Here is a 13,668-nt window from a genome sequence, read left to right as displayed (position 1 = left end):
CCTCAAATAACTTCCATTTTTGAAAACCAAAATTAATTTGTCCATATATCATCCACCAGTGGAATCTTGGCCAAGAATACACAAAATGTCTTGTGGGCTACACAAAGAACCCCTATGGGTCACAGGTTGTTTGTCACTGTTTTACGTACTTCCAAATGGTGCACAGGGCATCTGGTAATATGAACATAGCTAAGCTACCTAGTTCATTTTATTTTGCAGTTTTCATGCTTTTATGTTCAATATGGAGATTACTTCTCCTTCTCACAGTAATTACCATGAAAACTGCTTATCAGTATCGCATAGTTGGTGATTGGTGGTTCATTCTTACAACATCCAAATATCAGAATTTATTTGACTCAACTTACCTAAAATTCAAGGAGGCCTCAGCAAACAGGCAATTGAAAGGACTGCAATAATGGAAACAGATAATTCTTAAACACTGTCAAGAATATGAAATAGCTAGTGCTCAATGCAAAAAGCAAGAGAATTAGTTTTTGTCTTAAAAGCAAATGTGTTATTAAATAAAACCTTATCTACTTGAATTGGAAGAGCAGAACACTGATGAGCTTGAGGTGTGCTACCAACACAATTTATATGTAACTTAAATTCCTAATCTTCATTTCTCTTAGCCTTCAACACTGAAAAAAAAGAATAATGGGGTTGTTTTGATATTAAAAATAAGTAACAGACAAAACCTTGAATTTGATAAGAATATTCTCCTTTATGCTAACCAACTTGAATGCAGCACATATGAGAATTTTAAGCATAATTGAATAACTTTTCCTTGCTAATACTCCTTCAGATCACACTTTTCACGTAAAGCAGAGATTTTGTGAATACAAATTAGACAAAATACACATGAGGACAGGAATAATGAAAATAATCAACACTGATCTTAAGGTAAGATGGTCTGACAAACACAAGAAATTACCCAATGATAACAAAAAGCCTCCTTATGGGAGAAAATGTGTTCCAACTCAATGTCTTTGTATCTACAACTGAAAAGAAAACTCCAGAATATATTGGTATTTGATGAAGATGTTATTCAAGAACGGAGAGAAAAGTCAGACAAAGAATACCTTTCTTGTCTGCTTAATCAACAAAGATAAAATGAACAACATGACAATTTATCAAGGGCAAGCATCTTTCCCTTCTGACCTTCAGGATACTCAGCCCATTCTTATGTCTCAAAGTTTAAAGAAATGTCTAAGAGTCCTACAACTTATTGGAAAATTATTGCACAATTATCATTACTCTTCTGGTTGGTTGATTGAGAAAGAATTGATACTTTACTGTTCCAGTAACTCTCAAAGGAGCTCTGAGGGAGAATCTGTCTCTACATTTGTATCCACTTACCAAGATTGGATTTTGAAGTCAGTGTGAGACATGCTTTAATAATAAGAACATAATGTGCATGTTACACAACAAAGAATTCTACCAGAATTATCATATTTTCAAAAGAAGTTTGAGGAAATTCACAAGTGTACAAGCTAAAGGTATTAGTGTCTTGGGGAAAATCATCCTTGATCTCATTATCAATAAACTGGAACCACACAATGTTAAGGTAAAACTGAAAAATGATGCACAGTTTAGCTCACCTGATTGATAATAAACACAAAACATATAGATTGAGTCCAGGAATGGGGCTGATGTAACACAAGCGTGAGTTCTTTCTTCCTCTTTGGCAACAGTTACACTACAGCAATCTGATGACAGAAGTCACTGTTGGAAGAGATTTCCCAACAAAACTTCTGTTGACATGGTGCGGCCACACACAAAAGCCAATTGGAGGAGCGCTCAGCTCTGTTGACAGAGCAGCTGGACTGCCCAGCTGCTCTCTCAACAAAACAGGCACCCAGAAGCACAGCAGACAGGGCTGCCCATTGTCCTAGATGCCTTATATGTTGAGAGAAGGCCCCAGAGAGTCCATACAGCTTTTTTGTTGATAGAACATCACCAAAGGTGCTCTTCCTCATCTGGGAGAGGCTGAAGGTTGTCAGTGAAAGTGCCAACTTTTGTTGACATACTTTCAACAAAACACGTTTTGTGTGAGGACATTCCACCGGTTTTGTCAGCAAAACTCTCTAGTGTAGCCATAGCCCTAAAGTTGTAAATTCTAAAGCTCCAGAATTTGACCCAAATCTAATTGCAACAAAGGTTGTGTCATAGTTTCTTGAATCACAATGATGGTGACTTTTCTGAAATAACAGCATGAAACAGCATAACATTTTATCATTTAAAAATGCATTTCCAACTAACCCATTCAGGAGTGTCAGAACAGTTATATGGCTTGGACAAACAGGTAAACTTCATTATTGTTTCAGGTTTACTTATGCAGTCTCAATCTTTTCATTTTTTGAGCTTTTGTATGCCTGAAAAATGAATATAATTAGGAGTTGAATAGCATGGCATATGTGCTTTGTGATTCATCTCATAAGACCTTCATGGCTTTTAGAAGGGACTTAGTGGAGGTTTTCATCAACTATTTTTCTCAGGAAAAAAAAGTCAGGTTTTCTTTGGTTCAGCAAAAATAAGTGCCTAGACTGTTATCAGCACTGACCATAGCATGAGGCTGAAAGAAAATGGCAATTAATTTGTCAGTCAGAAGTTTATACTTGTGAAATGTTAATTCTAGGCAAATGCACTAATGGCCTTATTTAAGGGGATGGACTGCCAGCACCAAACAATCCTGAATTGCCAATGACAGTCTGCCAGTAAATCGTGATTCATTAACGCAGCAAGTGAGTAAATGCTACCTTTCCTTACAAACCAGTCACAGGCAAAAATGTAACTTGGCAGTATGTCCCTTACATTACTGTGGACAGTAATTAGCATGGCTGAATAAAAAGAGTTCACACTGAATGTGTCAAGGTCTCAGAATTGTTTGAATTACCCTTTGGTTAAATAATCCAAATATTTAAATTAGCCTTCTTTTTAATTCAGTTTCTCAGACAGAATCCCACTGAGCATTCCCACTGACAGGCACATGAAATTAGTACTTGCAGATTATTTCTGTATCAAGAAAAAACACCCCCTCTGAACCTGCTAATTAAATGAAGTTGTGACCTTCTATGTAACAAACTATTTTAAAAAAATTATCCCTCTCTGAACAGCGCAAGTCCTTATTCTGTCCTTCTATAGAACACACAGATCCTGTGTTAACACCCAACTCATTACTGTGCTTGGTTTTATTGTTAGATCAAGAACAATACTACTACATAAATCCCAGCTTCAAATTACTCTCTCATGTTGGCTGCTCATTGGATATGTCTACACTAGAGAGTTTTGGCAACAAAACCCATGGAGTGTCCACATTCCCAAGGTGTTCTATTGACAGTAAACTGATAGAACGTGGCACTTTTGGTGGTAGCATTCAGCCGTTCCCCCATGAGGCAGAACACCTCTGTCGACAGATTCTTTCAACAGAAAGCCAGTCTGGATATTCCAGGGGCCCTCTGTTGACAGACAGGGGTTCCACAACACCAGGCAGCCCTGTATGCTTTGCTTCTGGTTGGCTGTTCTGTCACGAGAGTGGCCAGGTAGTTCAGCTGCTCTCTGTTGACAGAGCGGATCACTCTTACAATCCACTTGGCAGTCTGACCGCGATCTGTCAACAGAAGTTTTGTCAATGTATTCTGACAGAAACTTTTGTCAACAGATTGGTCTAGTGTAGACATAGCCATAGAGTCTCCTTGAAGGACCTCCTCTGCCTGAGGTCCCTAATTGCCTCTCCCAGCTCCTTTATTGGAACAAATGAGCCTACCAGATACCATTAATCAGCAGTAATTACCTCAAATGTTAATACAAGGCATTGCCACCTGAGGCTCAGCAGAAAAATCCTGCATGGGACTCCAGGCGCATCAAGGAGGTGGGGAGAGTGGCAAAGGCGGGTATTGCCATGGCGCCTGGTGATGGCTGGAATTCTGGAACCGTTTGAAATTGGTGAGGAACTGAGAGAGCTGGGGAGGGTGCAGCACGGTGCTCTGGGTGGGACTGAGGACTGAATAGGATTTATTAAGACTGGAAAGAAAAAAATCTTTAAAGAAAGATACACATTAAAACTCCAGGTCATGTGTGACAGCAATTTTTCATCTGTACCAGCTATTCTGCCTAGGTGCCAATCATCTATCCACAGGAAAACAAGCTATCCTACCTGACCTGCCAGGCAGGTAGCATATCAGAGATATGTCTTATAATCTCAGGGGTGCAAGGGAAGGAGACACATTTTTGCAAGAAGTTTGTTAAAAAATCCCCCTCACCCTTTTTCTTGGTAGTTCTGGTTTCATTTATATTATCTTCCCATTCTGTTTCCCTCCCTTTCCTAGCTTCCAAGGAACCCAATTGTTTAAGTGGCAGCAAACACTGAAAATAAGCACTGAAGGTCATCCCAAGGGTGATCTCCCTGCATTCATCATTTGTTTATTTTGTGTGGGTGGAGGGGTGTACACACCCAATTTTAATATCATTTTGAGCATTCAAAAATACCACTTATGATTTCTGAGACACTCTGGCAAAGCTAGCATGGAAAGTCCTATTCAGAAGTATAGAAAATTATGCAACTTGTGCTGAGACAGTCAAACAGAGCTGCTACATACTTTATCACTAAGCTAAAGAGATGCTTTCATGCCATGGATATCTGTCATGTGTACGCAATGTTTCACATTTCTATATGGCAAAGTAAGAATAGCTATTCTCTCTTACCTTTTAAAAAACAGGTTTACAAACCTTGAACTACAAATTTGAGCTCCAGTTTCTAAAGAGTATATTCTCAATGGAACCTATTTCTGATGAACTCTTAAATGCAAACTACAGTAACTGCAGGCATCTTTGGCTCTTGCTGGACTTTTAAAGTGTTTTTTACAATCTGCCATTGTTAGCAAGAATACAATACAAATGAATTGACTATTTCTACAAGAGGAGTCAATTTTCAGAAAAACAGAACTCACTCCATTTAAGCTGATTCACCTTTGAGATAATCTTATAATACCTGACCCTTTCAGCACTTACTGGAAGCAATATTAATATTCTGTTATAAAAGAATCATTTCTTCTCTTTAATGTGAGTAGCATGGAACTGTCCTAAGCACATGACAGATTGAGAGCACCCCGGGAAGAGATGAAAGATCACTGTCTGGATTTTCCATTCTTCTAGATATCCTTAACATGAATTAACAGCTCCGGCTACTGTTTGGAAGCACATCTTCACCTCATTTTTTAAAGAAACATCACAAACAATATGACATTTATGTTAATATTAAAATGATATCACTGTAGAAGAAAAATACAGATTCCTTTCATGGTATTTTAACATTGTCTTGTTTCCTTAGCAGTCGTGTTAGACAGGAATAGAGAAACTCATTAAGTGCAGGAATACAGAGACCCATAAGTATATCTTTTAGATAAAAAAAAACATTACCCTTGCTATCAGAACACACACTGGTTGAGAAAAATTAATGAGTGATAAGACTCTAACCTAGCCCAGGATTCCTCAGCTACATGAAAGATGTAAGAAGCAGCAAAATAAGTATTATACAATGCACCTACTGCATCACAGAAAGGATTAGAGTCTCCAACATTTCCAAGAATATGCAGGTGTTTCGGGCTGAGTGGGAGACGAGATGGCAGATTTCATTTGCCATCCAACATAGAGCAGTATTTTATGTCTATTATTATTATTATTATTATTATTACTATTACTATTACTATTATTATTACCACCACCCCTAGGATCCCTATCAAGTATCAGGGTTCTATTACATTGAACACGATACAGGCTAGTAACAAAGATGACAGTCCCTACCTCAGAGTGCTTACCATCTAAGCATTAGATACAATAAAACAGACAGATGATCAGGGTGGGGTACAGAAATAAACACAAATAAAGACCAAGTAACTAAACATCACGAAGCAGAAAACCAGAGTGTCTCATGGACATAATGCCACAACTATATGATTTAAAACTGCAAATTTTCTGAAACGAACTGCTGGTGGCTAAAGGAGTCAAGGAAACAAGACTGAAAATCTCGCTGGAAAACTTGCAGTTTATTAATGTGGCACCATTCCTACATTATTTTTTCAAATGTCCCTTTAAACCTCTACCAAATTCGTACGTGCATAGAATGCAGCTGCCACAGCACAAGTGGTAGGAAGGCCTAGCCACCCTCATTATTTAGCTGAGGGATACTTGGGGCACATAATCAGGTTGGATATCCCAGCCTGCTGGCCATGCAGCCATGGCTACGCTATGAGTGAGAGGTAGCACAGTGTATATCTCATCAAGCTGGGAATCACACCTCCATGACAAATGGTAACATATCCACTAATAAGAATGGAGCCGTATCTGAGCCCAAAGTTTGATTAGCAGACTTTAGTAAACTCAGAGAGCCGGTAGGTAAGGTCCCCGAAAAGGAAGACTAAGAAATAAAGCAGTTGAAGACAATGAAGATAATGTCTGGGTTATTTCTGAGACATTATAACCAAACCAGCTGACAAAAGGGGTGCTGTTGTCATTATGAATAAGTCAAACTTTGAACAGCAGGCAGCCGGACAACATTCCAACACCATATTTTACAGACCTTTCTCCTCTGATCCCACTTTGGAATTCCAAAAGAAATTACATCTACTACTTAAGAAACTTCCTGCTGCTACTTGGGACCTTATTCACTCAGACACACCATCTGAGCCCCAACCTGGATTTTTCTATTTACTTCCCAAAATCCACAAACCTGGAAACCCAGGACGCCCTATCGTTTTGAGTATTGGCACCCTTCCTACTGGACTATCCAGATAGGTAGACTCCCTCTCCAAACCCTATGCCACCAACACTCCCAGCTATCTCCAAGATACCACTGACTTCCTGAGGAAATTACAAAACATCAGAAAAGTTCCTGACAATGCCATCCTTGCCACCACGGATGTAGAGGCTCTGTACCTGAATATTCCACATGAAGATGGATTACAAGCAATCAAGAATATCATCCCTAACGTCACTACAGCCAATCTGGTGTCTGACCTCTGAACTTTGTTCTCACCCACAATTATTTCTGATTTGGGGACAACTTATACCTCCAGATTAGTGGCACTGCTATGGGCAGCCACATGGCCCCACAATATGTTATGGGCGACTTGGAACAACAATTCCTCAACTCTCACCCCCTATTACCCCTCCTTGACTTATGATACATTGATGACATCTTTATCATTTGGACCCATGGCATAGAGACTCTAGAAAAATTCCACAGAGACTTTAACAATCTGCACCCCACCATCAACTTATGTCTTGACCACTCCACACAAGAGATACATTTCCTGGAGACTACAGTACAAATCAATGATGGCCTGATTAGTACCACACTCTACCAGAAACCCACTGACCGCTATACCTACCTACACCCTTCTAGCTTCCATCCTGCACACACAGCAAGATCCATCATTTACAGTTAAGCCTTTCGGTACAATCGCATCTGCTCTGATCCTACTGACAGAGACCAAAAACTACAAAAGCTCTACCAAACATTCATAAATCTGAATTACCCACAGGGAGAAGTTAAAAAACAAACAGACAAACAGACAAACACAAAAAAACAAACAAATCCACAGAGCCAGAAGAATACCCAGAAATCAACGACTCCAAGATAGGCCCAAAAAAACTACAATAGAACACCACTGGTCATTACCTACAGTCCCCAACTCAAATCACTGCAATGCATCATTAAAGACCTACAACCTATCCTTAATCAGCATGCCACATTCCAGGAGGCCCAAGGTGACAGGCCTGTTTTCTCCTATAGACAACCTCCCAACTTTATGAGGATTTTCACCAGCAACTACAGGCTATACCACAATAATACCAATCCTGGAACTTTTCCTTGCAACAAGTCCCATTGACAACTTTATCCACATATCTATTCTGGAGATACCATCAAACCATGTCATTCACAGAATCATGGGCATATTCTCCTGTTCCTCATCTAACATCATATATGCCATCATGTGCCAACAATTGCCACATATCATGTATACAGGACAGACTGTAAACACTCTTTGACAAAGAATAAATGGACATAAAATAGACATAAAAAACCCTCCTAATTCACAAACCTGTCAGCCAGCACTTTAATGGAGTGGGCCATTCTGTTAGTGACCTGAGGGTCTGTGTTTTACTGAAAAGGAACTTTAACCATCGTTTACAGAGAGAGTGCTCAGAACTCTCATTTATATTCAAATGCAACACATTGATGCAGTTTGAACTGGGACAGCAATTACCTGGCCCATTATAAGGACTCTTTTACATACTTTGTTTTATCTAACTCCTGACATAGCCACCCCACACGCTCCTCCTGCCACCCCTCCGCTCTTCTGATTTGCCAATCTTGATAACAATTTTTCTGATTTGTCAACCTTCATAACAATTTTTGGACATCTGTGCTTTATATATTGAGTCTGTTCTGGTATGGCTATGATCTGAAGAAGTGGGTCTGTCCCACGAAAGCTCATTACCTAATAAATAATTTTGTTAGTCTTTAAAGTACTACTTGACTGCTTTTTTTTTTTTGATAGACTACAGACTAACATGGCTGTCTCTCTGTCTCAGTTCTACTTTGGCTTTCATTCATTTGGGATTGTACTATGTCTTCCATTTCATTTCCAGTGACACTGAATCTGTAACCTTTGAGAAATTAGAAAAAGGTCATTAGACCAATTTCTGGGCTGCATTACACCAAGGTAGCTGTGAAATAATGCCACTGACTTCTTGCTAGCTATGACGATGTAAAAGAGTTCAGAATTTGACCTATTCACTTTACACACCGCTGAGTATAGGAGCAGTAATTGTTTCCCTCTGTGTAAAATGTTACCGCTGGTAAATTTACAAGTTTAAATGTCATTTGATAAACAGCTTTTAAAGATCATAAAAGGAATAGAAAAATGCGAATTGTGCTAATGAATAGGAAATATGTTACTTTAAAGCTGCCAAGAAGTGGAAAAGCTGAAGGGCATGAAAGTGTAGTGAGACTTAGTACTGTATAATGAACTCATAAGGGCTTTCTACAGAGCTAGTAGAGAAATGTAGGTTATACTTTTTGAGCACTGTTTAATCTGTACTGTAAGTATTTAAGTCTGGTTAGTGTATTTACTAGATTGAAAACACCCACAGAATATCAAAAAGGTTACAGTGAAGTTGTTTTCTCTCTTTGGCATATAATAGTCTAGCTGCCTGTGGGCTGTAACACTTCAGTCTAATTTCAGTTGTTGGAGGTAGTGTGTGGATGATGTTGGTGGCTTCCGACACACAGAAGGTCATCCTAGATGATCTGGAAGTCCCTCTGGCCTTAAACTTTATGACTGTGGATGTCAGTATTCACTCAGAAAGATCTCTGTGTGTAATTAAATAAAAGCAACCAACGTAAATGGAAGAATAATATAATCTGAGAAGTTGAGCTTTAAGGAAACTCTCATATCTCTAACCTCAGTTGCCAGTTGTTGAAGAGAAGGTGATGCTACAGGATGCAAGCTTGAGTTGCCTCTTACTGGGTTATGGAGGCTAACATAAGCCACAGCATTTCTCTGAAGAACTTTCTTGAGATCCTACAACAAAAACACAGCAACAGTTATTAATACGCATGACTATAATTAAGTCTTGTTTTCTTATTTTAAGTTCCTTTAAGGGAAAAATATACTCTCTGTTTTTCCTCCACTATGATTCCCTAAGTATTACTTAACTTCATTTTCCTATAATATCATTTTAAAAACTTCAAAGCATATCTGAGTTTTATTTTTTGGTAGCAAAATTTACAATTCCATTTACACATCATCTGAACAAAATGCAAACAGGCCCAGGAGGAATTAAGAACAACTATAGCTGCAAACGCGAGAATGAAAACATTACATACTGTGAAACAACAAGCAGAGCTTTTAAACTTGTGCCTGACAGAAGCCAAACTTCAAAAATAATCATTATCAAAGAGTTAAATGCACTTGAATTTTCAGACCAAGAACCCAAATTCAGATTTGAACTGCATAATTTATCCATTGTTGTAATTTGTTTATATTTTAAACAAGGGAAGTGGTATGTATGAACCACTTCATTTAAAAAAATGCTTTTCTTTCTCAATAATCAGCTCCTGTTTTGCATGAAGCAATTCTTTATATTGAGCAGAAGGAAGGGAGCACCACCACATCTGATACAAAGCTGACAAAGTGGAATTAACGAATTTTGCTCCCCCTCAGCTGCATGCATCCATTCGACTTGATTTTTTTTTCTCCCCTTGTTTTTGAAGAATAATCATGTTGGAAGGATAAAGTTTTGATAAGCGCTAGCTGCTTCCAACAAATGATAAAAAGCAATTAACTCTTTATATAGTTATTATTCTAATTTGGCAGCTAGGAACTTAAATGCAGGCTTCTTTTCAACTGATCGACTGAAATCCATTGGAATCTTATTTAAGCTGGATAGCAGGTCTTGTAAGTTATTTTTGTTAAATTGATTTTCCATTTTGATAAAGCTAACAGTCCAGGAACTGCGGATGTCAGAGCACACATGTCAAATTCAAAAGTGATTGTAGGCAGTAATCACAGCAAATATCCCCAAGGAATACATAATATTTAATTTCATAGGGAACTTAAATTACTTTTAGTCATCGGAATTCCAAAAATATACATCTGATTAATGGCTTTTATGTACAGAAACTACATTTCCTTATTGTCTGGGTACATCAAAAGAAGCACTAGAGAAATTGGATGTGGTTTATCCAGCCTGTACCTTAATTTCAAAATGCCAGGGGATACCCAGGAGATAGTGCAGTTAATGCCCTAAATATTTACATATAGCCAGGTGGCTCTGTGTTAACTCTGTATCAAGCACTGCTGAGATGCCAAAACCTATTGCTAAGCTCAATGTGACTGAACCCAGTTGCTACGGATGTACCTGGGAAAAACCTGATGGTAACAGACATTATCTCATGGAGCCAGCATTGCACCCTTGTACCTCTGAGCTCAAAGAAAACAAATAGACAGATGAAGTTATTGTTGATACTTACAGGCCCGTGCTTTAAAAAAAACAAAAACAAAAACAAAACCAAAAACAAATCCCTACACTAGATATAAAGAACAATCTTGACAGATACACAAATTCATGAAGTTCTAAATTGCATTAGCAGTGGCTAGTCCAATATGTGACATGCACTAAGGAAGTGACAAGTGACTACTCTGCAGTTCCAGGACAATCAAGTCAAATGGACTCATGATTAAAAACAATTGCAGCATAACTCCAAATGAAATGAGAGGAAACATCTTGAACCCCGATGAAGGCCATCAAGTGCTTATTAAATGCCATAAATGGACACCAGTCAGTGTGGAGGTCAGCCATCAGCACTGACATAAAGAATAACATCTTAGATGGGTAGCTGTGTTAGTCTGTGTCTGAAAAAACAAGGAGTCCTGTGGTACCTTAAAGACTAGCAGAACTATTTGGGCATAAGCTTTCACGGGTAAAACCACTTTGACAGATTCTGTATAAACTAGGTATGGATGGTATGTTTTCAGATTGTTGTGATGAGTAGTAAGTTGCTAAGGAAAATTGTGAACAGGCACAAATATGCGTAGGTAGTCCGACGTGTCCAACAACAACGTCTTGAGCTTGCAAAGTCTCACAGGGTGTGGACTCGCATGTGGCTGACAAGTCCAAGCTTTAAATGACATGGGCATTCACAGTGGAGGGCAAGGGAATTGTTCTGGCTCTGTTGGTACGGCTGCTGGTGTTGCTTTCTTCCTCTCACGAGCATCAATGAGGCGTACACGTCACTGCTCTTCAACGTTGTCATAAGCGTGTCGTACAAGAGCACACCAGCCTATTCGGTCTTTTGCATGCTGCTCTAGCTGATCTGGTTTTAAACCAGCATGAGCAATGTAGGTCTTCACACAGTCTTTATATCTCTTGCGAGGCCTACCTTGATTCCTTTTGCCCTGGAAGAATTCACCATAGATGAGTTGCTTAGAGATTCTTGACTCCTCCATTCGTATGACATACCCTGTGCAGTGAAGCTGGGCTTTCAGAATCATGGCTTCAATGCTCATGGTTCCTGCTCTGTCCAGGACTTCCAGGTTCGCAACTCTGTCCTGCCATCGAATGTGTAGTATTGACCTCAGGCTGCGTGTGTGGAAGAACACCAGAAGTTTTATATGTTTTCTGTACAAGGTACAGGTTTCACAGCCATACAGGAGATTGGTCAGGACTACAACCCTGTACACTCTAAGTTTAGTGGATAGTGTGCTGATTCAACACTCGTGCTCTCAGACGTCCTAGTGCCTGGCTGGACTGGCAGATTCTGGCATTGATTTCTTTGTCAAGGGAGCCATCAGTGGCTATCCCACTGCCAAGGTACTTGAACTCCTCTACTGTTTTTAACTCTGTTCCTTCAATAAATACTGAAGCGGGGAGAGCAGCAGATCCTGGAGCAGGTTAAAACAGTACCTCGGGCCTTCCTAGGCTGATGGTCAAACCTAAGAGGCGAGTGGCATCAGCATACTTGTTGATGATGAGCTGGAGATCAGATTCCTTGTGTGCCTTAAGTGCACAGTCATCAGCAAAAATGGCTTCAAGGATGAGCCTCTCAAGCATCTTGGTTTTAGCATTCAGATGAGGAAGGTCAAAAAGTGACCCATCAAGTATGTATTTTATGTAGACTCCATGGTCCACATCCCTAACTGCGTGGCTGAGGACGCACAAATATGTAAAATAACCCACCAAGCCTGAAAACTCGGATGGTAATTTCTCAAGCACAGGCTCTCTTCACAAAACCCAAAGTCACTTTACTAATGAAGTGCTGCTGTGCATAGGCAACACTTCATTAAGCAAATTCTCCCCCGTGGGGACTTCGAAGTTGCCCCGGCACTTCAAAGTACCGGCGGGTGTGCCGCGGCTAGACATATGCCGGTACTTCGAAGTTTAAAACTAGGTATGCATGGCAGCACTTCATTAGTAAACTCCCAACACCCTAATCACCATCCCTTCGAAAGAAGGTGGTAGTGTAGACAAGCCCTTGTTTAGCACCTGCACTGTTCTTGCAAGTTTCTCTTCATCTTCTTCAGTGATACCTATATCATCCACAAACCTCAAGTTGTTGATTCTCATCTGCTGCACAGATGTCCCTCCTACCTCTTCCTTGATTTTGTCCATCGCTCTCTCTAGGTGAGTGATGAAGATACTCGATGGTGTCAAATGTTCATGCCTCATACCTCTATTCATTCTAAACCAATGTCCCAACTCTCTGCATGTTCTCACCGCTGCACTGAATTGTCCTTGGCATCCTTCAACAACTGTATATGTCTGCTATCCACTCTGTACAACTGCAACACTGCCCAAGTCAACTTCTGATCTATACTGTCGAATATCTTCTGAAAACGGATGCAGCAATTGCAGATGTTCTTGTTCTCTTGTCGAGCTTTCTCGGCTATCAATCTTAGTGCCAATATCTGCTGTATGGTACTTCTATCTTTCCTGAATCCCACTTGCTCATCCACTAGATGTTCTTCTATCTGCAATCTCAGTATCTCTCTGTCAGTATCATCATCAACACCTTGCCTAGATGACTTGTTAGGGCAATCTTTCTGTAGTTCTTGCACTCCAATGCACTTCCTTTCTTGTGTACTGTCACTAGCATAGATCTTGTCC

The 13,668-nt window shown here is 39.6% G+C and overlaps 1 protein-coding gene across 1 annotated transcript in view; it reads right to left on the bottom strand.

Moving 5' to 3' along the window:
* The window catches only part of NAALADL2 (N-acetylated alpha-linked acidic dipeptidase like 2), a 962,837-nt gene that overhangs the window by 223,946 nt on the left and 725,223 nt on the right, over positions 1–13,668 (bottom strand). Inside the window, exon 14 of the mRNA XM_075004140.1 lies at positions 9,465–9,584. Within this exon, the coding sequence (XP_074860241.1) occupies positions 9,465–9,584 (120 nt within the window). The remainder of the gene's footprint in view (positions 1–9,464; positions 9,585–13,668) is intronic.

The sequence above is a fragment of the Carettochelys insculpta genome, chromosome 10 (genome assembly GCF_033958435.1).
Source record: "Carettochelys insculpta isolate YL-2023 chromosome 10, ASM3395843v1, whole genome shotgun sequence".
NCBI lineage: Eukaryota > Metazoa > Chordata > Testudines > Carettochelyidae > Carettochelys > Carettochelys insculpta.
The sequence above is the reverse complement of the archived record's forward strand: the minus strand, read 5'-3'. Positions and strand labels throughout refer to the sequence as shown.